Source organism: Geotrypetes seraphini, chromosome 8, assembly GCF_902459505.1.
Source record: "Geotrypetes seraphini chromosome 8, aGeoSer1.1, whole genome shotgun sequence".
NCBI classification, from domain to species: domain Eukaryota; kingdom Metazoa; phylum Chordata; class Amphibia; order Gymnophiona; family Dermophiidae; genus Geotrypetes; species Geotrypetes seraphini.
This window is the reverse complement of record NC_047091.1, coordinates 124,198,321-124,223,771: the sequence shown is the minus strand read 5'-3', so window position 1 is coordinate 124,223,771 and position 25,451 is coordinate 124,198,321. Positions and strand designations below refer to the sequence as shown.

Sequence of the window (25,451 nt, the reverse complement as noted above, 5' to 3'; positions counted from 1 at the left end):
CTTGACATTAAGCTGCTGGGCCCTGCATTCTTAAGATCACTCTGAACCAGAACAATGGGAGCCCTCTTTCAAGAAATTAAAAGTAATGGTAAAGGCTTTCCTGGAATTTTCCTATTTCAGATCCCTAAGAATGATTACTGGAGGATCTTGTCTGAAGATAATTTTGGTATGACACTGTCTATCCACACCCCTTTCAAACTTACTTGCTCTCCACAACCTATCTGAATAGGTGTAAAGAGGTTAGATGCTTTTTTTTTTTTTTAAACTCCAGCTCCATATTCCTAGAACAAATCAAGATCCTTTACCTAGGCAAGTACTGCCACTCCCCCAGTTTTAATCACAGCATATAAAATGTTCTTGTGGAACACATAATTTACAGATGTTGCAAACTAGTAGTAACATTTCATGGAGTTCTTCTGCAGTACATATAGATGATTAGTACTGTTATATGCTCAAAATAAGAGCCTATGGATTAAAAAAAAATGAAAGTTACAGCAGCACTTACCCGTGAGCTTGATAAACAGGAAATCTTTTGTCTGGGACACTGTCCAGCATCTCCTGCATCCCACACACACAATACTCCATCACCATATACGTGAGCAGGTTGTTAAGGAAAGAAGAACCCTAGAAAGAGTGCTGTACAACTGCTGCAAGAACCTCGGGGGAAAGGAAATAAATATCTTCAACCATCCTTTTAGTGTTATATGCCTCAATATGGAAAGCCTTTCAGAAAATTTCCCCACTTATTCCAGATACTGAATTCCCATTTTGCCTAAAATCTGTATAATTTCCTGCCTCTATTTACATTCTAAGCTCTTTTAGGTAGGAGTTCTGTGATCCAACACTGATAGAAACTAAAGAGGCACCGGGGTGCCCAGCTTAATCGCCTGTAATCAAGAGTTCTAGCTGGGAAAAGGTCACATATCCAAAGAAAGAGAACTCCTGTAAAAAAAAGCATATCCATAACAACTCCTGTAAAAAAAAGCACCCCAAGTCTGGTATGAACAAGGATATATCTTCTGTTTTTCCTCATTATATAACACATCTACCAACTGGATGACGTTTCGATGTCGTAATCGCCTCAGCAGCTGGATCTCCCTGCAAGGGAAGAAAGGGACAAACTCCAAGCATCAGTGAGTTTTTGGCAAAGCCTAAGAGAAAGTTTTGTAAAGAGGCAAGTGAGAACACGAGCAGGACACTGAACCTTGCAGAAAATGTTCTCAGACACTGTTCAACAGGGCGGTGTGGGACAGTGCAAAGATTTTTTTTGTTATTCACTTGCTTACAGAAGACATCCAATCAAAAGAGAGCAGGTGTCCTTTACAACAGTGTTTTTCAACCGCTGTTCCGCGGCACACTAGTGTGCCGCGAGATGTTGCCTGGTGTATCGCAGGGCCGCCATCAGGGCAGTACTACCAGTCCTGCATTCAGGGGCCCGGAGCTGACAGGGGGCCCGAGGCAGGGGCGCCAGTAGCTCGCCAAGGCAAAGTGAGTCGATCACCCAGGACTCACTTTGTCTTGGCGATCTAATCTATCGAGCTGATAAGTCTTCTTCTCCCCGACGTCAATTCTGCAGTCGGAGAGGAAGTTCGGGCCAGCCAATCGCTGCCTGGCTGGGCGGAACTTCCTCTCCGATTGCAGAATTGACGTCAGGGAGAGCATGCGTCGGCGTCGGCTTTGGGGCCTGTTATCCATTGGTGGGTCCTGTTCCCCGATGGCAGCGGCATTGGCTTGGGGAACGGCAGGGAGAAAGAAAGAAAGGGGGCAGGCAGGGAAACAGAAGGAAAGAAGAGAAACAGAAAAAAAGAAAGAAAGGTCAGGGAGAGAGGAAGAAAAAGTTGGGGGAGGGAATGAGGTGTGGAGGAGAGAAAGCATACAGGCTGATAGAAGGGAAGAAAGATTGGATGCACAGTCAGAAGAAGAAAGTGCAACCAGAAATCACCAGACAAGGTAGGAAAAATGATTTTATTTTAAATTTAGCAAAGTGGAGGCAGTATTACCACAGTTTTCAAAGGAATTTGCCCAAATAACTTAATAGTTAACTGGGTAAATTCCCAGAGATGAAAACTTCCCTTCACTTACTATGCACAGTTCTGAATTTATATCTGCTGTCTATATTTTACAATATGGTCACCTTTTACTAAACCGCAATAGTGGTTTTTAGCGCAGGGAGCCTATGAGCGTCAAGAGCAGCGCTGGGCATTCAGCGCAGCTCCCTGCGCTAAAAACTGCTATTGTGGTTTAATAAAAAGGATGGAGGGTATATTTGTCTATTTTTTTATGCTATAAAAACCAAATACAGAGAGAGACTGAGAGCTGTTGACGAAGAGCTACGTGTGTGTCTTTCTTCGATTCCAGCCAGAATATCAGCTTTGTGTTCATCCAAACAGGCCCAGGTTTCGCACTGAATAAAGTATTTTATAATTTTTCACTATTCTGTTTATTTAATATTTCATAATAAAGTAATTATAAAATACTTTCTTTGTGTTTATTTGATTCCTATTCAAGAGAATTACTTTATATATAGTCAATATAGGCACAGAGTTAAATTTTTTAACATTTTCTAATGGTGGTGTGCCTCGTGATTTTTTTCATGAAACAAGTGTGCCTTTGCCCAAAAAAGGTTGAAAAACACTGCTTTACAACACCATAATCTACTCCCTCCGCCCCTGGAGACATTGTACTTCAGACTACCCTTCCCTCCTCCCAAATGCCCCTTCTTCTTCATGAAGCAGGAAAACACAGTTACTTAGTGTAACAGATGTTATCCAGGGACAGCAGGCAGCTATTCTCACATATGGGTGACGTCATCCACGGAGCCCGTATGCGGACAGCCTCGCAAACAGACTTGCTTGTAGAAACTAGAAATTTCGAGTCAGCCACATTACGCATGCACGAGTGTCTTCCCGCCCAGCGCAGGGCGAGTCTCCTCAGTTCAGATAGCTAGCAGAGAAGCCAACCAGGGGAGGTGGGTGGGTTGTGAGAATAGCTGCCTGCTGTCCCTGGATAACACCTGTTACGGTAAGTAACTGTGCTTTATCCCAGGACAAGCAGGCAGCCTATTCTCACATATGGGTGACCTCCAAGCTAACCAGAATGGGATGGTGGGAGTGTTGGCAACATAGGAGAATATATTTTGTAATATGCTCTGGCCAAAATGGCCATCCCTTCTGGAGAAAGTATCCAGACAATAGCGAGAGGTGAAAGTATAAACCGAGGACCAAGTAGCAGCTTTGCAAATCTCCTCAATAGGTGTAGATCTGAGGAAAGCTACTGAAGCTGCCATTGTCCTGACTTTATGGGCTGTGACTCAACTCTGTAGATGTAATCCAGCTTGGGCATAGCAGAAAGAGATACAAACAGCCATCCAGTTGGAGATGGTACGCTTAGAGATTGGATGTCCCAACTTATTTGGATCGAAGGAGACAAAAAGTTGAGCAGTTCTGTGGTTTGGTGCATTTCAAGTAGAAGGCCAAAGCACGCTTACAGTCCAGAGTATGAAGAGTGGATTCTCCAGGGTGAGAATGAGGCCTTGGGAAAAACACTGGAAGAACAATGGATTGATTGAGATGAAATTCTGAAACCACTTTAGGTAGGAATTTAGGAAGAGTATGAAGGACCACCTTGTCATGATGGAAGACAGTGAAAGATGGATCAGCAACTAAAGCTTGCAGCTCACTGACTCTTCGAGCAGATGTGAGGGCATTGAGAAACACCACTTTCCAAGTGAGATACTTCAGATGAGCCGTAGACATTGGTTCAAATGGAGGCTTCATTAATTGAGCAAGAACACCATCGAGATATATCCTGGAGCAGAACTGAGGCAGTTTGTGGTTGTGGGGAGCTGCAAAGAGATCTATCTGAGGTGTTCCCCACTGTGCGAGGAATGGAGTGTCCATTCGTGAGGTTGCAGAAGACGACACAAGTAGTCCGCTAAGCAATTTTTCGCCCCTTGGATGTAGACAGCTTTGAGGAAGGTGTTGTGGCAGATTACCAGTACCAAACCTTCAGAGCTTCTTGACAAAGGGAGGAAGATCCCGTCCCTCCCTGTTTGTTGACATAATACATGGCAACTTGGTTCTCTGTCCGAATGAGGACTACCTGGTCGTGAAGAAGATGTTGAAAAGCTTTCAAAGTGTTGAAGATCGCTCTGAGTTCCAACAAACTGATGCGACACCGACGATCCATACTGGTCCAGTGGTCTAGAGTACGAAGACCATTGAGATGAGCGCCCCAAGCGTAGGTCAAGCAATCTATTGTGAGGACCTTCTGATGGGGGGGAGTTTGAAACAGTAAGCCCCTGGAGAGATTGGAAGAGAGCATCCACCAGTGGAGACTGTCTCAAGAAAGAAGTGACTGCAATGTGTCAAGAAAGTGGGTCGCAAGCCTGTGTACACTGAGATGTCAGGGTCCACTGAGGAATTCTGAGGTGAAGTTTGGCAAAAGGAGTCACATGTACTGTGGAGGCCATGTGACCTAGTAGTACCATCATGTGTCTCGCTGAGATTGAAGAGCGGGAAGACACTGCATGACAGAGTTGAAGAAGAGCTTCCAGACATTGTTGCGGAAGGAATGCTCTAAGTTGGATAGTGTCCAGAACAGCTCTGATGAATTGTAGATTCTGAGAGGGCTGAAGTTGGGATTTGGGAAAGTTGATTTCGAATCCCAAACTTTGTAGAAACCATGTAGTCCGTTGGGTCGCTACAATAACCCCCTCAGATGTGGAATCCTTAATGAGCCAGTTGTCTAAGTAGGGAAATATCTGAAGACCATGGTTCCTTAGAGCTGCTGCTACCACTACCAGGCACTTGCTGAACACTCTGGGGGATGAAGCCAGGCCAAAGGGTAGCACTCTGTATTAATAATGCAGATTCCCCACCTGAAATCTGAGATATTGACAGGAGGCCAGATGAATGGGAATATGAGTATAAGCCTCCTTGAGATCCAGAAAGCATAACCAGTCGTTCTGATCTAGAAGGGGTAAAGGGATGCCAGGGACAATATGCAAAATTTTTCTTTGATTAAAAATTTGTTGAGAACACTGAGATCCAGAATGGGTCGCAGATCGCCCGTCTTCTTCGGAACAAGTAACGGGAGTTAAACCCCCCTGTTCTGCTGTTCCAAAGGAACTGATTCGATGGCACGGAGACGAAGCAGAGCTTGAGCTTCCTGAAGAAGAAGGGCAGTCTGGGATGGACTGGAAGGATACTCTCTTTGAGGAAGCTCTGGTGGAACCTGAGTGAAATGAAGGGAGTATCCTTCCCTGATGATTGACGGTACCTAGAAGTCGGATGTAATTATCTCCCATCGGTGATAAAAATGATGGAGACGACCTCCAATGGGGGGAAGAGAGGACAGAGACAGAACGGTGGAAGTTATGCTCTGTTTTAAACTGTCAAAAAGGCTGCGTAGCCTTAGGTGCAGCAGAAGGTTGAGATTTCTGTTGCTTCTGATTCTGCTGTTTTTGAGATGCGGACGAGTGTAAAGAGCCGCTCTCGGAGCAAAACGCCTCTGGAAAATTGGAGGAGAGCCTGTAGGCTTGGCAGGAGCTGGCTTAGGCTTTGGTCTGACAATAGAAGCAAAGGATTTTTCATGTTCAGACAATTTCTTGATGGCTGCCTTGATAGATTCATCGAAGAGGTCATTGTCTGCACAAGGAATATTAGCCAAACGGTCCTGAAGATTAGGGTCCATGTCAATGGTGCGAAGCCAGGCTAGGCGGCGCATTGCTACAGAACAAGCGTCGCCCTGGCGGACAACTCGAAGGAATCATAATAAGATTGGAGTAGATGTAATCTGAGTTGTGACAGAGTAGCTATGACTTCTTGAAATTCGAAGTACTTTTGAGTATCTAAATAGCTGAGAAATTTAGGAAGAAGATCAATGAGGAACTTGAAATAAGTGACAATGAAAATTGTAATTGAGGACTTTGGAGGACATCATGGCATTTTGGTAGAGACGACGTCCAAACTTGTCCATGGTTTTCCCTTCCCTTCCAGGAGGAACAGTAGCATAAACCTTGGAAGGATGGGATCTTTTCAAGGAGGACTCCACAAGCAGGGACTGGTGAAACAACTGCGAATTCTCAAACCCTTTGCAATGTAGAGTTTTATACCTGGAGTCCAACTTGCCTGGGACAGCAGGAATTGCATAAGGAGTCTCTAGGCATCGTGTTAAAGTCTGAGACAAAAGCTTGTGAAGAGGGAGCTTAAGTGACTCTGCAGGAGGTTGAGGGAGATACATGACTTTGATATACTCCTTAGAGTATTTAGAACCAGCATCCAATTGAAGGTCCAGGTCAGCAGCTATCTGACGAAGGAAAGAAGAGAAAGATAGCTGATCCGCTAATGCCTTACTTCGAGAAGGACTCGAGGACGTCGAGGCAGCCTGGGTTGAAGATAAAGCTTCGGCAGAAAAATAGGCATCAAAAGAATTAGGAGACTTGGACGAAGTAATAGAAACCGCTGAGTCCTCGAGGTCTGGAAGCGGGGACCTCGTTCGAGGAGTCGGTGGTCTAGTAGAGTGAGGCTTAGTTGAAGAAGGACGCTCCTTGGAAGAAGAGCTATGCCTGGAGGTATGCCTCGAGGAAGGTCTCGATCACCAGTGAGAGTGGTGCTTGGAAGCAGATCTCGAAGATCGAGGAGACTTCGCCCCGGAGATGGAAGCAGATGTTGCTACTAAGGAATGGATAGGGCTAGAAGCTGTGGTTTGAAGCTCAGGAGGTTTGGTGGAGGAATCTCTAAGCACTTTTAAAGACTCTGCTCCTTGTACGGAGTGTGAGGATTCCTGTCAAGGCACTTGCAAAGAATCTGCTCCTTGCTCGGGCATAGATGCAAGACCAGACACTCGCAGAAACTCTGCTCCCTGCTTAGAGTGTGTAGACTCAGACTGAGGCATAGGAAGAGGCTCGACCTCGCGGGAGTCTTCAGAATGCCCAGGCTGAATTAGAGTAGCTAGCTTCGGTCCCATATTAGTTAGGAACTGAATAAATTGCTTCTCTAATATGGTCTGGAAAGAAGCTGGCAAGGATGGATCCGCGTCTGAAACCGGACCACCTGCTTTGGCTAGAGGTTCCAAAGTGGCAGTGGAAATGTGCTTCGACTTGGAAGTCTTAGCAACCTTGATTACCACCGCAGGAACTTTCTGTTGAGCTATTTGACCTGAGGATGCAGGGGAAGATAGAGCAGGTGTACTCGAGGAAAGAGCCGCTGCAAACAAGGAAGGTCTGATGAGGCTCGAGGTCTAAGTCATGGAGGTAGAAGGACCCTCGGTCGAAGGTGGAACCGAGGCCGCTTTCGAAGTCAAGGATGTGGTTGAAGAAGCTTCTCCTCTAAAATCCGACGACGTTTAAGGGCTCGAGTTTGAAGCGCTCGCACGACTTCGGTTGATGGTCCAGCCCAAGGCACTTGAGGCACCAACGGTGTGGGTCCGTGAGAGAAATCACATGCTGGTACTGGCTACATTTCTTGAAGCCCGTGCTGGCTGGGACATAGAAGGAAATATAGCCACCGCATAGTCGAAGCCCACGGGATGCGGCCGAGCAGCCTGCCCTGCCAGTCGAACAAAAGAAATTAAATTAAATTTTTTTTTTAAAAAACTAGAAATAAATAAAACAACACAGCAATTCATGATGAAAATAAACACAAACCGTGGTGAGAGAAGGTACGAAGTAACAAAGTTAAATGCAGAGTCAAAGACGGACTTCTGGGCTCCGCGGAAAACTGAGAACTGAGGAAACTTGCCCTGCGCTGGGCGGGAAGGCACTCCCACATGTGCGGTGTGGCTGACTCGAAACTTTTAGTTTCTACAAGCAAGTCTGCTTGCGAGGCTGTCCGCATCCGGGCTCCGTGGATGATGTCACCCATATGTGAGAATAGGCTGCCTGCTTGTCCTGGGATAATGCCATAATCTACCCCCTCTACAATAGAGAACATTAGTCAGAACATTTGGTGGCACACTTAAATAAATTCGCATCTTAGAATCAGATGGCACAAAGGATGATCAGCCCATCTAGCCCACTGTTTACTGCTACTATTACTACTTACTTCTATAGCACTACTAGACGCACAAAATCCTATACACAAACACACAGGAGACAATATCTGCTCGACAGAACTTACAATCTAGTCAGAGTGACAAAAAAGACAAGAGATTAGGAAGTTTAAAAGAATGATTAAAACATGCAAATAAAGGAGGTAAGAGTTAAAAGCAGCTTTCAAGGAAATATGGTCTACTGGTTCAGGAAGCCTAATCTTTAGGCATATGGCACAGCAAAGTGGAAGGAATGGAGTCTGTAGCTGGCAGTAGAGGAGGACATGGATATGGAATTCCCAAGAGAGATACAGAGAGAAATAAAGGAACTATAGAATGAATGCATGTCAAGTCAGTAAGAAGAGTTTGAATTGTATGAGAAGAGTTTGAACTCTATGGGAAAATTAGGTACTTACCTTAATAATCTTCTTTCTTTTAACACAGCATACAAGGCCTGACAGTAGGTGACTATCCCATACTTGCAAGTTGGTTGCAGGAGGGTGAAATTTACATTTTTTCAATTCCCCATCCTTCTCCAGTTCTGTGGAGGCCCCTTCATTTAGTACCAAAGCAATCAAATAGCACTACAACACAGAAAACAAGGAGGAAGAGATACAGGGAAATCGCCCTGCAAACACAGTTCTGTTCTGCCCTGTATGAAATATCAAACAAGGTTAAACAACATCTGCAAGAACCAAAAACCACCCACCAAAAATTCAACATGTATTATTAACCTCATGAAGCTCAGATTGTTCTTCTTCTTGAAGCACTCTCCCTTCATTCTTCCATTTTTTTTAACTGACAGCATGAAAACATCAAACTGAACTCTGATCTAGGGACTACACAAATGAATCCCAGACTGACAGGGCGGGTTGTCAGGACTCATATGCTGTGTTAACAGAAAGAAGGATTATTGAGGTACACTCTCCCTCCGTATTCACGGGGGTTAGGGGCAGAGCCGGCCCGCGAATATTTAAAAAAACTGCAAATAATATTCGGGCCGGCTCTGACCCACCCCCCGTTTCCCCCCGGCATCCCTTAAGCCTTACCTGGTGGTCTAGCTGATTTTTAGGGCAGGAGCGATCGTCCTACGCTCCTGCCCTGTGCAGATCACTCATAGGAAATTGCTGCCGTGAGCTCCCGTCATAGTCTCAAGAGACTACGGGAGCTCACAGCAGCCATTTCCTATGAGCGATTTGCACAGGGCAGGAGCGTAGGACGATCACTCCTACCCCAAAAATCAGCTAGACCACCAAGTAAGGCTTAAGGGGGGATCTAAGAGGGCTTAAAAATAGCCCAAAAAATGAAAATGAATCCAAAAAAAAATAATAAATTGTGAATAACTGAATCCGCGGATTTGGAGGGAGAAGTGACCTAATCATCCCAGTCCTAACAGTAGGTGACATAACAAAGCAGTTTCCCGACTCTAAAGCGGGACAGATGAGCTTGCCCTTAATTATCAAGGAACTAAGTATCCCCTCTCACTGCCACATCCACTGTATAAAATTTCATAAATGTGTGAAGAGTGGACCATGTAGCTGCCCTACAAATTTCATCAGGAAAAATTGCCTGTGTCTCCGCCCACAAAGACACTACACTTCTGGTAGAGTGCACTCTCACAGAGCTCAGAAGCCATTTTCCACAGCTAATGTATATTGAAGATATAGCCATACGGATCCATCTGGCAATGGTCACCTTGGATGCCGGCTTGCCTCACCAAGCCACACTGTTAACATAAAAAGATGATCTGAAATGCAAGAATCATTAGTCACTTCTAAGTATCGAAGGAGGGATCTCTTCACATCCAGTACTTTCAACACTGTCATTCTTCTGGGATCCCATGGACTGAAACGTGGGTAGCCTGACCTCTTGAGTAATATGAAATACCAAGACCGCCTTCAGTAAGAGCAAGGGCACAGTTCAAATTATCACTCCTGCTTCCGTAATCCCAAGAAACAGATCTCTGCAAGACAAAGCCTGCATCTCCAAGGATTCTCCTTGTGGAGACGATGGCCACCAAAAATACCATCTTCACATTCACATTCAGCAGGGATGTCTCCCGCAAAGATCCAAACAGTGCCCTGCTGAGGGCCCTCAATACGATGCTCAAATTCCAAGATGGAAATGGCTGCCTTAATGGGGGTCTCAATCCGAGTGCCCCCTTCAAAAATCTACCTGTATCTGGATGCAAAGCCAAGGATCTGCCTATATCTAGATGCAAAGCCAAGGATACCTCCTTTTCCAGACAGGCTCAAAAACATGAGACACCCGCTATCTGCACTAACGGACCTTACTGCCAATCCCTTTTCCAGACCAGCCTGTAGAAAGGCCAAAACTACCAACACTGGAGCGCGCACAGATCTACCTGATCCTTTGTGCACCATTGCTGAAACATCTCTAGGCCTTAGCGTATACTACAATAATTGTTGTTTTCTTTGCTCTGAGGAGGACAGTGATAACTAGAGAATGACGGAGAAAAAATTTGTCTCCGTATCCATGAGCTTGGTCCCTCGTCTCCGCCCCATCTCTGTGAACTTGGTCCCCATCTCCACACCATCTTTGTGAGCTTGGTCCTCGTCCCCGTAAATCGTCTGATCCCATCTGCATAAGCCTCGGATAGTTATGATTTATACTGAACTTACTTTATTAAAATATAAAAAGAAACAATATTCTGTGCAAATGGAAAATGTCCAGTCAAATCTTTTGTAATCCACCTTGAACTGCAAGGTATAGGCGGAATAGAAATCCGTAATGTAATGTAAATGTCATTTTATAAACACAAATACAGAGGAAGTATCAACAAAACCCCTGTCTCCACTCTCCTCCCCCTCACAAGTATCTCCTCCACTATCAAGAAAACTGAAGTCAAATTACTATAGAATGCTACATAGAAAAATCAAGCTAACAGAAAACTTCAGTCACACATGGCAAGAATAGTGTTAGGGGAGTGCAACTATGGCAGCTACCCCCGAGCAGAGAGTCCTAGCCAGCTGGAAGCTAAAGCAGCAGAGCCTGGGCTTTGCAGTCCCCAGTTATGTCTAACACCAGCTCTAGCAGGATACATATTTTGAATCTTATATATTCTAATCACAAAAAGAAAATAATTTTTTTTTCTACCTTTTGTTGTCTGGTCATTTTATTCTTCACATCACATTGGTCTCAGGCTCTGTTTCTGTTTCCATCCGTCTACTCTTAACTCACTTGCCAGGGTCTCCTGACCATTTGACGTGTTCTTTCTCCATGCTCACCATTCACCTTCTATCTCTGTGTATGGTTTTCCCCACATGTTCAGTAAGTATCTCTCCCTTCTCTGTCTCCTATATTTCCCTTTCTAGTATTTCCCCTGTGCCCATCTCCCTGCCTTTATCATCTCACCATTCTACGATTCCCTCCTCCTGTGTAGTTATTACTCCTCTATATCCCTATGCCACGCCTGTCCAGCATTTTCTTCTGCATTCTTATTCTCTCCCTTGTCTAGCCATCTTCTCTCTGTGTCCATATACAACCCCATACAGATGCAGCATTCCCCTTTTTGTCCCTATTCCTATGCTCCCATCCATGACCACCATCTTCCCTCTTGTTGTACATCTCCCTGTATCCAGCTTCTCTCCTCTCTTACTCCTTACACCAATATGTCTCACACTCTTTCTTTCTTCCCTCCCTCTGCTATGTTCAATATTTCACTCACTCTTCCTTCATCTCCTTGGTTCAGCTTTTCTCTTTCCCTTCTCTCTCTTCCTCTCTATAGGTCCTGCACCTCTCCCCCTTCCCTCCAACCTCTTTCCCGTGGGTCCATCACCTCTATCCCCTTCCTTCAGTGCTCAGGTGTGGATCTGGCACCACTTCCTTCCTTCCTTCCAGCTCCACTCCACCCACCACATGGGCCCAGAACTTGTTTCCCTTCCCCAGACTAGATCCAGCCACTGTCTCCTTTCCCTTCAGCTCCAGCCGGTCCACGTCCAGCAGACAAAGCAACTCCATCCCTACTTTGCGAGTGCAACAGCCCCCCTATCGCTGGTCCAATCCCCAACCCTCGCACCCTCCCTCCCATTGGCAGATTGCAACCCCCCCCCAAAAAAAAATCCCTCCCTCCCCAGGCCGGAAGTTACATTGGAAGGACGGATTTGGTGGCATGAAGGTTCCGGTCCAAGCAGCCCAGTGCCACGCGTGCAGGAAGCTTCCATTTAAACAGTCTGGTATGCCCGTCCCCAGCAACGCGAAGGGGCCGACCTAGGAGTTGCATTCTCAGGTTTGTTGTTGTTGTTTGTTTTTTTTGCCGTCCGTCATCAGGAGGGAGGATGTGAGGGTTGGAGGGCTGCTGGACTTGTGGAGGGCTGCTGCTGGACATACAATCGCACTGAGGAGGGCACTGAGCCAACTCGTAGCAGATACTTCACTGCAAGGACAAGGCCATTCACCGCTCCACGGGGTAGTGAATGGCCTTGTTCCCATTCCCACAGGAAAAGGAGGAAAAAAAGACTGGTTGCCACAGGAAACAGTCACCATGTCATTCTCTAGTGATAATCACCTCCAAATGACCTTTCCTCATGAGGACCTCGCATCAAGAACCATGACGTAAGACCAAAGTGGTCCGGATTTTCTAGGGGAACGTACACCAATAGCTTGAGACATTTGTCCCTTTGCAGGCGCACCAAGCCTCCATACCATGGTCATCGTGGCCAATCCAGAGCCACCAGGATTGCCTGCCCTTGATGACTTACTATCTGGTGAATGATCCTGCCCATCATGGGCCACAGAGGAAACATGTACAGCAGGTCCTGCACTGGCCAAGGCTGGACCAGGGTTGGTTAAGCCTTCACTTTCTGTCTCGACTCTTCTGCTGAAAAATTGATCCACTTTCTTATTGTCCACCATCACCATGAGATTAATCACAAGGCGCCCCCAGCATCACACTATGCAGTTGAACACATTTTGGGACAGAGACCATTCCTCCAGGTATAAAGTCTTCCTGCTGAGATAATCTTTTTGTACATTGTCTACTCCTGCTACATGTGCCACTGATATTGCTTGTAGATGAAATTCCACCCATTAAAAGAGTAGCTGGGTCTCCTGATTAAGAGGAGCACTCTCAGTGCTTCCTCATCAATTGACATAAGCCACAGTAGTGGCATTGTTAGAGAACACATGTACTGCTTTGCCCTCCAGCGACTTTGCCAACGTCAGCAACACTAGGCAAAAGGACTGTAACTTTAAAGTTTATGGACCACTTCCTCTAAGATGGGGTCCAACAGCCTTGGACTGGGCACCAATATTCCCTCTAAGCTGTGCGCTTGTGTGCGCGCACACAAATTAAAATAGCGTGCATAAAAAATTTTTTTTTGCCTAAAATGATTTCCCTGTTAAAATGTTGCAGAAGACCAGCTGTTCCAATTTCCCATTTATCACATTTATTGAAGCGCTATAATATAAATTTTAAGTCATTCACGTGATTCCATTATCTTTGGCAGTTGAACTTGACACGTCACGTGCCCCATAGGGCCATAGCCTATGAAACACTTCCGATTCTTTGACTTCCTGAAGTTCTGCCATATTGTTTATTTCGTGGAATCGTAGTGTGCAGCATGGTACTACGGTTGTATAATTGTATTCGTTTATTAAATTGCAACCTGATATAACTCTTAAAATGTCTAAACCGTGAATGGTGAAAAGTGTAAACCGCAAGAGAACTGCAACAGCTTTTAGGTCTGAATGGCTTGAAGAAATTGTTGACATGGAGACACCGGAATCTCGAAATACAATGCGTGTTCGACTGTGTGAAATATTTACCTATGACGAAGACGATGGAGTTGTGTGTTGTTATTGTCAAGATGCCAAATCAACTGGAAAATTCTCTACTGGAAAAATATGGGATGATGTTTGGAAACTGGACTTTCTGAAACGCCATCTATCAAGTAAATCTCATACCAACAGTATTAGGAAACTCAGAAGTAAAAATCCGAATTTAAGAGGGGGACTGGTTAACATGTTGCTTGAAAGCCCAACCAAAAAAGAAAACAGGCAAATTAGTAATGAACGGAAGCGTTCCAGTCCTAATGAAATTAAGGTTCTTGTCGACAGTATTGTGCTGGCCATTGAGATGAATATCTCAATGCTCTCTGTTCAAGATATCAATGAGCACATGGCGAAGTATGTTAGTATACCTGATAGCTGGAGAAGCAAAAACTATGAATTTGAATTTCTTGGAATTATCAATGGCATCGTGCAAGATGAGCGTATTGCAGACATTAAATTAGCAATGTATCATACGTTAACTGTTGATGAAAGCACAGACATTTCTGTCAACAAGTACTTAATACTTTACTTTAAGTATCGGCCAGTCAATTCAAATGAGTATAGGACATCATTTGGTGGGATGCTACAGTTGGAAGAATGTGATGCTACATCAATAGTAATAGCAATTAGGGAATTCTATAGGAAACATAAGAACATAAGCAGTGCCTCCGCCGGGTCAGACCATAGGTCCATCCTGCCCGGCAGTCCGCTCCCGCGGCGGCCCAAACAGGTCACGACCTGTCTGCATCACCAGAAGGGGCTCCCTTGCCACCTTGGTTTCTCATTTAAGTCCTATCTTCCCATCGTAGTCCTAACCCTCCGGTCTTGCACATGCACGACCTGTTGGCTTTCTATACCTGTGTTACATCCCAGCACCTCTCTCAGTATCCCACGATCCCTTTATCCCTCAGGAATCTGTCCAATCCCTGTTTGAATCCCTGTACCGTACTCTTCCTGATCACTTCCTCCGGTAGCGCATTCCAAGTGTCCACGACCCTTTGGGTGAAAAAAAACTTTCTTGCATTTGTTTTGAACCTATCTCCCTTCAGTTTCTCCGAATGCCCCCTCGTACATGTTGTCCCCTTCAGCCTGAAGAATCTGTCCCTATCCACCCTCTCTATGCCCCTCATGATCTTGAAGGTCTCTATCATATCACCCCTGAGCCTCCTTTTTTCCAGAGAGAAGAGCCCCAGCCTATCCAACCTCTCAGCATATGGGTAGTGTTCCAGCCCTCTTACCAGTTTCGTTGCTCTCCTTTGGACTCTCTCAAGTACCGCCATGTCCTTCTTGAGGTGCGGCGACCAATACTGAACGCAGTATTCCAGATGTGGACGCACCATCGCTCGATACAATGGCATGATGACTTCCCGCTTCCTGGTTGTTATGCCCCTCTTTATGATGCCCAGCATCCTGTTGGCTTTTTTCGAGGCTGCTGCGCACTGTGCAGATGGCTTCAGTGATGCATCCACCAGCACACCCAAGTCTCTCTCAAGTCTGCTGTCTCCCAACAATGCCCCCCCCCAATTTGTAGTTGAACAACAGGTTCTTTTTCCCTATATGCATGACCTTGCATTTTTCCACGTTAAAGCGCATTTGCCATTTGTTTGCCCAGTCTTCCAGCTTGTCCAGGTCCCTTTGCAGGTCCTCACACTCCTCCCTGGTCCTAACTCTACCGCACAGTTTGGTATCGTCTGCAAATTTTATAACCTCGCACTTTGCCTCCTTTTCCAGGTCGTTGATAAATATGTTGAAGAGTAACGGCCCCAGCACCGATCCCTGCGGCACACCGCTCGTGACTCCCCGCCAGTCAGAATATTGGCCCTTCACTCCGACCCTTTGCAGTCTACCCGACAACCAGTGCTTGATCCATCTGTGCACATCCCCTCCCACCCCGTGGTTCCACAGCTTCCTAAGCAGCCTTTCGTGTGGCACCTTGTCGAAAGCCTTTTGAAAATCGAGGTAAATGATGTCTATAGGTTCCCCATTGTCCAACCGACTGCTTATTCCCTCGAAGAAGTACAGAAGGTTCGTTAAGCATGACCTTCCCTTACAGAATCCATGCTGGCTTGTTCTCAGTAGGCCATTTCTCTCGATGTGCTCGCAAATACTGTCCTTGATCATAGCTTCCACCATCTTCCCTATAATTGAAGTCAGGCTCACCGGCCTGTAGTTCCCGGGGTCACCCCTCGATCCCTTCTTGAAGATAGGTGTGACATTCGCCAATTTCCAGTCCTCTGGTACCTCTCCAGTTTTCAGGGATAGGTTGCAAACATGCTGGATTGTGCCCGCTATTTCTTGTCTTAGTTCCTTCAGAACCCTTGGGTGGATCCCGTCCGGGCCCGGCGATTTGCCGCATTTTAACCTGTCTATCTGTTTGAGGACATCCTCCTTACTTACCTCTATGTGTTCCAATTTTTCAGCCTGTTCCCCGCTCATGAGTTCCTCTGAGTCCGGTATATTAGATGTGTCTTCTCTCGTGAAAACCGACGAGAAGAACGTGTTCAACCTCTCAGCTACCTGTTTATCCTCCTTAATCACTCCCTTCCTATCCCCATCGTCCAACGGCCCCACCTCCTCTCTCGCTGGTCGCTTCCCCTTTACGTAACTGAAGAATGCCTTGAAGTTTTTCGCCTCCCTGGCCAGCCCCTCTTCGTATTTCCCTTTTGCTTTTCTAACCTCTCGGTGGCATTCCTTTTGGCATTTCCTGTGCGCCTGGTGATTTTCCTCCGTTGGGTCCTTTTTCCATCGCCGGAAGGATACTTTTTTGTCATTTATTGCCCTCTTTACTTCTGTTGAGATCCAAACCGGGTCCTTTGACCGCTTGTTCTTGCCGCCTTTTCTGAAACTGGGGACGTACTTTCTTTGTGCTTCCTGCAGGGTGTCCCTGAATAGGGTCCAGGTGCTTCCTACAGTCTCCATCCTAAGGATGTTTCTGAGCTTCCTCCCCACCATTTCCCTCATAGCAACATAGTTCCCTTTCCTGAAATTGAGCGCAGTCGTTGCGGTCCTCCTTCCTGTGGGTGTCCCCCTTTCTAATGTGAATCTGATCGCGTTGTGGTCGCTGTTGCCTAGTGGTCCTCCCACTTCTACCCCTCTTGCAGGCCCCCCTAATCCGTTTAGGATGAGGTCAAGAGTAGCATTCCCTCGCGTCGGTTCCCTGACTAGTTGCTCCATGAAGCAGTCCCTCACAGCTTCTACAAATCCTGTTTCCCTAGTGCAGTTGGAGTGACCCATACTCCAGTCAATCCCCGGGTAGTTGAAGTCCCCCATCACTGTTACACTTCCAGTCCTGCATTCTTGTCTCAGTTCAGCTTCCAAGTCGTGTCCGACTCCTTCCAGTGTACCAGGTGGGCGATAGTATAGCCCCAGTTTTATGACTGCACCCTTGTTTCCCGGCAATTTGACCCATAGCGATTCCAGCCCCTCTGCCTTCTTTGCCATATCCATCCCGACCGAGTAGATAGAGTCCTTTATATATATTGCTATGCCTCCCCCCTTCTTGTGTGTCCTGTCCCTCCTGTAGAGCTTGTACCCCGGCAGTGCCACATCCCATTGATTCTCCTCTGTCCACCATGCTTCTGTAATTCCAATTATATCCAGGTCTTCCCCCTTGGCCACGACCTCTAGTTCACCCATCTTGGCCATGAGGCTTCTTGCATTTGCGTACAAGCACCGCAGGTCCCGTCGTTTTTCCTCCACCTCTGTATTTACCTGGGCCGCCTCCCCTTGAACTTCAGTCAGTTCTCCTGTTCCCTGTGCTTCTGCTTTGCCCTCAGCCTTTACCCTCGTAGCTTTGCCCTCAGCCTTTACCCTCGTAGCTTTCGGTTTCCCCACATTTCTGCCACCCCACTTCCCCGATTTTCCTCTGGGTTTACTAGCCCTATCGGCCCCCTCCTGGGCTATCATCCCTTGAGCCTCCGTCTGATCCCCTTCGCCTTGTGGCACCCCTATATTGCCCTCAGCTTCCGCCCTCGTGCCACCCGGTCCCCTTGTGTCTCCATGCCCCTTAGTCTCCTCCCAGCAAGCTCCCTTTACCTGATGTTTCCCTCGCTGTCTGATCATAAGATCCGCCGGTCTCTTTACTTCCTCCTTGCAGTCAGCCCGTTCAGCATCTGTTCTGGATACTGTTGTCCGAAGCGTCAACATCAGATCAGCTGTCGGCTTTCCCCCTCTCCTCAGTTTAAAGCCCTCTCGATCTCCTTCCTCACATTGGCTGCCAGTAGCCTAGTTCCCGCTGTGCTCAGGTGCAGGCCGTCCCGCCGGTAGAGCTTACTCTTTCCCCAGAAGGACGTCCAGTTCCTCACAAAGTGGAAGCCCTCCTCCTGGCACCATCTCCTCAACCATGCATTCACAGCCTGGAGGTCTGCCTGCCTCTTTGCATCTGCTCTCGGTACAGGCAGGATCTCTGAGAATGCTATCCTCCGGGTACTCCGCTTCAGCTTTCGTCCCAGGACCCTGAACTGGTCAGTCAGTGTGGCCATGCTGAAGTTCCTCCGGCTTACATCATTTGTTCCGACGTGGATTATCACCGCAGTCTCCTCTGTCTCTGCTCCGTCCAGGATCCTCTCGATCCTATCAGTGACGTCTCGTGTCTTGGCCCCTGGGAGACAAGTCACCAGCCGGTCCTCCCTTCCTCCAGCTACGTGACTGTCAACCTCTCTCAAGATCGAGTCTCCCACTACAATAGCAGACTTCCCTTTCTTCAGCAACCTCCTCTGTCTCAGGTCCGTGTCCTCGGTGTAGTGCGGTGTCTCTCCCTCGGGGTCCCGGTGAGTAACGGTCTCCTCCTCTTGCGTGGTTCCTCCGCTAGGTCCTTCTCCGGTGTCGCCCTGTGGATCCTGGGTCTCGTCTGCCGACATCAGTCTGTGCAGCTGCTGGTCCTGTTCCTCCACCTTCCTCCTATAGGCCTCCTCGATGAATCTCTCGAGGTCCCTCACCTGGTCCACAATGGGGCCTTCTCCGTCTGTGTCCTTGGTTGACCAGCTCGTTTCCTCCGTGTTGCGCAGTCCCTCCAGTTCCTGGACCCTGACCCTCAAACTGCCGACCTCCATCCTCAGGCTTTCCAGTTCCTGACACCGACTGCATATGTACTCCCGCCTTCCCAAGGGGAGGTAGTCGTACATATTACACTCTGTGCAGTATACCGGAAAGTACCTCTGGGATCCTGGGTCCTCCATCGCTCTCGTGAAGTGCTGGTGTGCTCCTGCTGTGGTAAGAGAGAGAGAAAAGAGAAAAGAAAGTAAATTACTTGGCGTTTCTGGTTCCCTTGCAAGGCTCCCTCGCAAAGGCGCTCTCGCTAAGGCGAGCGCCTTTGCCGCTCGCCTTCGCCGCGCGCCAAACGGCTGGGCGCCGTTGGCTTCCCTTCTTCTTAAAGGGGAGCCCGGGCGCCGATGCGACCTATGACGCAGTGAGGGGGCGGAGCTATCTCTCGCCGGTCCTCCTGCCTGCTCTGGCTTCCTCTCCTGCCCTCTCCGATCCTGCAAAGAAAAAAAACTGCAAAGGAAGAGTAAAGGCAGAAACCGCCGAGGTCTGCCTCGTGCCCTGGCTTCCCTTCTTCTTAAAGGGGAGCCCGGGCGCCGATGCGACCTATGACGCGGTGAGGGGGCGGAGCTATCTCTCGCCGGTCCTCCTGCCTGCTCTGGCTTCCTCTCCTGCCCTCTCCGACCCTGCAAAGAAAAAAAAAACTGCAAAGGAAGAGTAAAGGCAGAAACATGAACTTGACCTGAATAAAATGGTTATGTTCACCTCTGATGGTGCCTCTGTTATGTTAGGCAAAATAGATGGTGTTGCAGCACAGCTGAGAAAAGACATTCCACATTTAGTGCAGCAACATTGTGTTGCACATCGAGAAGATTTTGGATTTTCTGATTCATGGAAAGAAGTAAAATTGATGAAAGAAGTAGAAACTGTAATGAGAACTGTGTACACGGTGTTCTGTTGGTTTTCTACTGAACGATGCAAATTTCAAGAAATAGCAGATGCATCTGAATGTGAATCAATTGGTTTCAGACCTCTGAATGAAGTGCGCTGGTTATCTAGACACTTTGCACTTAAAGCAATTATTCGAAATTATGATCCCCTGTTAAAATATTCTGAAGAAGACAAAGATAATGATCCTATTGCAAAGTATTGCTATAAGAAGCTGAACAGTGAACAATTTCATATTACACTTGAAGTTTTGAATGATGTCTTATCAGAACTGGCTTCCTTAACCATGACATTTCAAAAACATGGTTTGACACCATTGGAAGCTTATCATCTTGCACAGGGTAAATTGAACAAACTTCGAATGCAATACTTAGGCGACAAGGTTAAGTGGAGTGATAAAGTCAACAGTCTTCTTAACAACAGGTTGAAGTCTGGAAAAAAAGTTTCAGTGGATACTAGCATTTGTATTCAGATACTTCTAATTGTGTTTATTCCTTGTATCTACATCCTGCTGAGATGTCGACAGGGATAATTTGAGTCCTTTACTCTGCCTTCCTCTTAAACACGCCTGGCTTTCTTTTACCATTACTGAAATCTCTGTATTGGGACTCCCTATATATTGTTTCAATAGAATCTTTGAAGAATAATCCACACTGAACCATTCACTCCTGGGAGACTATCGGATTTCCCCATCTTAGTTTAAAAGCTGCTCGATCTCCTTTTTAAACATTAGCAGTAGCAGCTGGGTTCCGCCCCAATTAAGGTGGAGTCCATCCTTTTGGAATAGGTTCCCCCTTTTCCAGAAGGATGACCAGTTTCTGACAAATCTAAATCCCTCATCCCCGCACCATTGTCTCAACCACACATTGAGACTTTGGAGCTCTGCCTACCTCTTGGGTCCTGCGTGTGGAACGAAAAGCATTTCTGAAAATGTTACCCTGGAGGATCTGGATTTCAGCTTTCTACCCAAGAGCTTAAATTTGGCTTCCAGAACCTCCCTTCCACATTTTTCTGTATCACTGGTACCTACATGTACCAAGACAGCCAGCTCCTCCCCAGAACTATCTAAATCCTAAGTGGCGTGCGAGGTCCACCATCTTTGCACCAAGCAGGCAAGTTACCAGGCAATCCTTATACCCACCAGCCTACATGCCTAACGATCAAATCACCAAATACAACAGCTGTCCTAACCCTTCCCTCCTGGGCAGAAGTCCCTGAAGACACATCCTCACAGTATGAGAGAATATTGCATCCCCTGATGGGCAGGTCTTGGCTACAGGATTATTTCATACTTAACCAGGTGATGCTCTCCTTTTAGAAGACCTCCCTCTTCCAAGGCAGCACAGGGGCTGCCAGACTGGAGAAGAGATTTTTCTTTAACACCCTGTGTACCTCTCTTTCACCCTCAGCTCCTCCAAGTCTGCAACTCTAGCCTCAAGGAAATGAACTCATTCTCTAAAAGCTAGGAGCTCCTTGCTGAAAGTACATACATATAACCTCTTGCCATACAGGTGACACTTGGTGCAAAATGCTGGATAGCATCCCTCTTGTCAGATTTGCATGCCCACTACATCCTCTGTATTCAGATCTCTCTAAAGCATATTCAATATGGATACCCTAAAAAACCTAGTCTGTTTGTAGCCCTTGAAGACTAAGCTTTGACAAGCCTGCATTAGACTAACTCCCCCATTCTTCACTTCATAACTAGGAATCGCCCACACTTATCCCAAGCTATATCCATTCCTCTCCACAACTCATCCCATTCTTTTCCCCTCAATCCTCTTACAGCTGGAGATTCTTGGTGCTTACCCCAGGCTTTATTACATTCTGTTACCATTTCTGTCTCCATGACCTCTACTGGCTGACTCCACTGAAAGAGTAATGTTCTAAAGTTGGTCCTAAATCCCATATTCTCATACTGTGGCTTCTTGCCCTAAACCACGGAGAGAGGCAGGCTATAAATAGATGCAGTGAAATAAAATTATGTCCAACTATTAGGCTTATTGCTCTGGTTACACTTCTTACATAACTATCAAATGCTTTCAATAGTGTAGTCTCTTATATTTATAAACTTTTTAGCTGTATCTTTAGATGCGCTTTCCATCAGATGATATCTTTAACCAGCAGGAAAATAAAAGGAAGCCAACATTCATTGAGATGTTCTCAGCAGGTTATTCCAACATAAATATATCTGTCATTTCTTTATACTTCTGCAAGAAGGGAGGAATCAAATCTCCTGGTGCAGACAGCAAATGTCTGTTCTCAGATTAGAATCCTTAACAGAGTCCAACTAAATCTACCATCCAAAAAATACCTTCACTACAAACAAATTTTCCACTCTATGCTAACTTATCTGGGTGTAAAAATCTGAAATGACCTACCAGATGCTATCAGGAAAGAGACAAATCACACTAGATTCAGAAAAAACCTTAAGACTCACCTTTTGACAACTATCTATCTTAGGGCTAGATTCACTAAGCAAACCGATTTCCCTCCGACCCAATTCACTAAAGTGTTTAGCAATCCCCTCCCGATCCGTGCATGCAAATGAGGGAAATGGCATGCAAATTTGGGAGGGCAGCGATTCACTAAACACTTTAGCTAACACCGATTGGGCTTGCCGATCAGAAAAGAAGCGACTGCTGAAGACCAGTTGCTTCTATCCTGGCCGACTCTCCTGCCCTCTTCTGCCCTTTAAAACCACAGGCTGGCAATTTTTACAGAATACATAAAAAAGGAATTATTCCATTTTTATATATTCTATATAATTGCCAGCCTGTGGTTTTAACCTGCCCCCCCCCATGCAATGATGCCCGCCCGCCCGCCCGCCCCGCACTAATGCTTCCTCCGATGCGCGCTGATGCCCCGCCGAACACATGGCAGGAGGGATGCCATCTCCCTCCTGCCATCACAAACGCCAACTGGCCAGACCCGGCCCACCTCCCTCCCTGTACCTTTAGAAACGGTGGGAGCAGGAGGGGTGCCCAATTTCTCCTGCTCCTCAGGCCTCCCGAGTCCCGTGGTCTTCGGGAGCAGGAGAAAGAGCAAAAGGCCTCCTGCCCCGCCACGATACCGGCCTTAGGTCACGTCCCGTTGCATCATCTGATGCACGGGGAGGGGCCTAAGGCCCTGATTGGCTGAGGCGCCTCAGGCTCCTCCCTTGGGAAAGGCCTGGGGCACCTCAGCCAATCAGGGACTTCCTTAGAGAGGAGTCTAAGGAAGTCCCCGATTGGCCATAAACAAACATTGCCTGTGTGTCGGACCGGTGGTTGGGGCTTGTGCAGGTCTCCTGCCTGCCTTGCTCTGCCCTGATCTCTCCTGCCTGCTCGCCGGACTCTCCTGCTCTCTGCCGCTGGTCCCCATGGTGCAGGCCCATTTTAAAACCATGGGCTTGCACTGCGGGGAACAGCGGCACAGAGCAGGAAAGTCCAGCGAGCAGGCAGGAGAGATCAGGGCAGAGCCCTGACTGCAGTGACAGGAGGCTGCTTCTCCTGTTACTACTGTCAGTGTCTGCACATGAGCGGGGATCACACATTTGCGATCCCTGCTCGCAAATGGGGGGCGCTCCTCCAATCACCCCCATTTGAATACAATTGATTTATGAATCAGTCGGACCTGCCCGAATCAGAATTGGATTGCTCCGATTCAGGCAGGTTAGTGAATCTAGCCCTTAGTTTCTCTATAGCATCCTCTACTTCTAAGTCCCTCCTCTTATCTCTCTACATCCTCTTCCCCTCCCCTCTTTGATCTGTCGCCTTGAGCCTGTATAAGTATGTTGCAATTCACAAATGGAAGATTTGATTAGATTAGATCAACACTTCCAAAAAGGCTCCTCTCAACAGGCTGGAAGCCACTTTAGAAAGAGATTTACTCTGCTGTTGTGCTCATTCCAGAGCAATGCTTATCAATTTTTTTTGTGACTATGACTCCCATTTATGGCAGCCAAATAAAACTGACATCCCCTGGGAGTGTAGAATAATGATGCAACTATGGAGAACCTACCCAGGTTGCAACCCTAAATGTGGGTTTTGTGACATTTCAAATCTCAACCTACAGCTTCAGAAGCTCTGTCTGTCCGCCATAGGAGGAACTCCTATTTGCAAACAAGTTGACCCAAGAGACCTCACTGGGAGGCACCACAGGAATGCATAATTTACAGACTTTATTGTGGCATGCAACTGAAAATACATGCATGAAGTGACACTATCGTAGGGTGGGGAGGGCAAGAAATATCTTTCTGGATTACCAGAGGAGACTTGCAGATGGAAAGAACATAATAGCTATACTGGGTCTGAGCAATGGTCCATCTAGCTCAATTTCCTATTTCTACAGTGGCCAATCCAGGTAATAAATACCTGGCAGAAACCCAAATGATATCAACATTCTATGCGACTGATCCAGGGCAAGCAGTGGCTTCCTCCATATCTGTCTCAATAGCAGACAATGGACCTTTCCCTCCAGGAACTTGTCCAAATCTTAAAATCCAGCTATGCTAACTACTGTTATCACATCCTCTGGCAACAAGTTTCAGAGCTGAACTATTCTTTGAGTGAAAAAATATTTCCTCCTATTTGTTTTAAAGATATTTCCAATTTGTTTGACTTCTTTGAAGGTGTGAATACAGATGTGGATAAAGGTGAGCCAGTTGATATAGTGTATCTAGATTTTCAGAAAGCTTTTAGCAAAGTTCCTCATGAGAGGCTCCTAAAAAAATTAAAGAGTCATGGGATAGGAGGCAAAGTTCAGTTGTGGATGGTTAACAAGACTAAAGATATTATAATGCCTCTGTTATCGCAAAACCAGGATAAAACAACGAAATACATCTTACAAAAAATAAAAAATGCAAAAACTCAGACATCAAATAAGAGATACATCTAATAAGCTAATAGAATGCTTTAACAAATAAATATATTTTCAAAGATTTTTTGAAGGGCCTCAGATCTTTACATTGCTTCAAAGCACTTCATAAACAAGCCCCAGCCAAAGAGATCGCTGCCGTCTATGTTTTCTTATAATGCACCACATGTGGATGCTCAAGCGATAAGTTTCATTGTTAATTGTGAGTGCAATAAACGAATTGGTAAATACTTTTTTAAAGCTTGCATTAAATATCATGGTACTTCTCCATGTATTGCATGATATATTACTGTAAGAACTTTATATTCAATACGAAACATGACAGGCAACCAATGCAGCCATTTGAAAAGCTTTCTGAAAATCTAGATATACTACAATCAACTATATCACCTTTATTCACATATTTATTCGCAAGTTCAAAGATCCCAGAGGACTGGAAAATAGCTAATGTCACACCTATTTTTAAAAAGGGATCAAGGGGTGACTCCGGGAACTACAGGCCGGTAAGCTTGACTTCAGTTCCGGGCAAGATGATGGAAGCACTGATAAAGGATAGCATCTGTGAGCACATAGAAACAAATGGACAACTGAAAGCGAGCCAACATGGCTTCTGCAAGGGAAGGTCGTGCCAAACAAACTTACTGCACTTCTTTGAAGGAATAAACAGCCAGATGGACAAAGGGGAATCCATAGACTTCCAAAAAGCCTTTGACAAGGTACCCCATGAGCGACTACTTAGGAAGCTGCGTAACCACGGGGTGGAAGGGGACATATACAGATGGATTAAACACTGATTGGCAGGCAGAAAACAAAGGGTTGGGGTGAAGGGCCAATACTTGGAC

The 25,451-nt window shown here is 46.4% G+C and overlaps 1 protein-coding gene across 1 annotated transcript in view; it reads right to left on the bottom strand.

The window, feature by feature from the left end:
• The window catches only part of STK11 (serine/threonine kinase 11), a 195,565-nt gene that overhangs the window by 130,478 nt on the left and 39,636 nt on the right, over nucleotides 1–25,451 (bottom strand). Inside the window, exons 2-3 of the mRNA XM_033956999.1 lie at nucleotides 1,015–1,098; nucleotides 506–595 (exon numbers count right to left, since the gene is read on the bottom strand). Coding sequence (XP_033812890.1) covers nucleotides 506–595; nucleotides 1,015–1,098 — 174 coding nt within the window. The remainder of the gene's footprint in view (nucleotides 1–505; nucleotides 596–1,014; nucleotides 1,099–25,451) is intronic.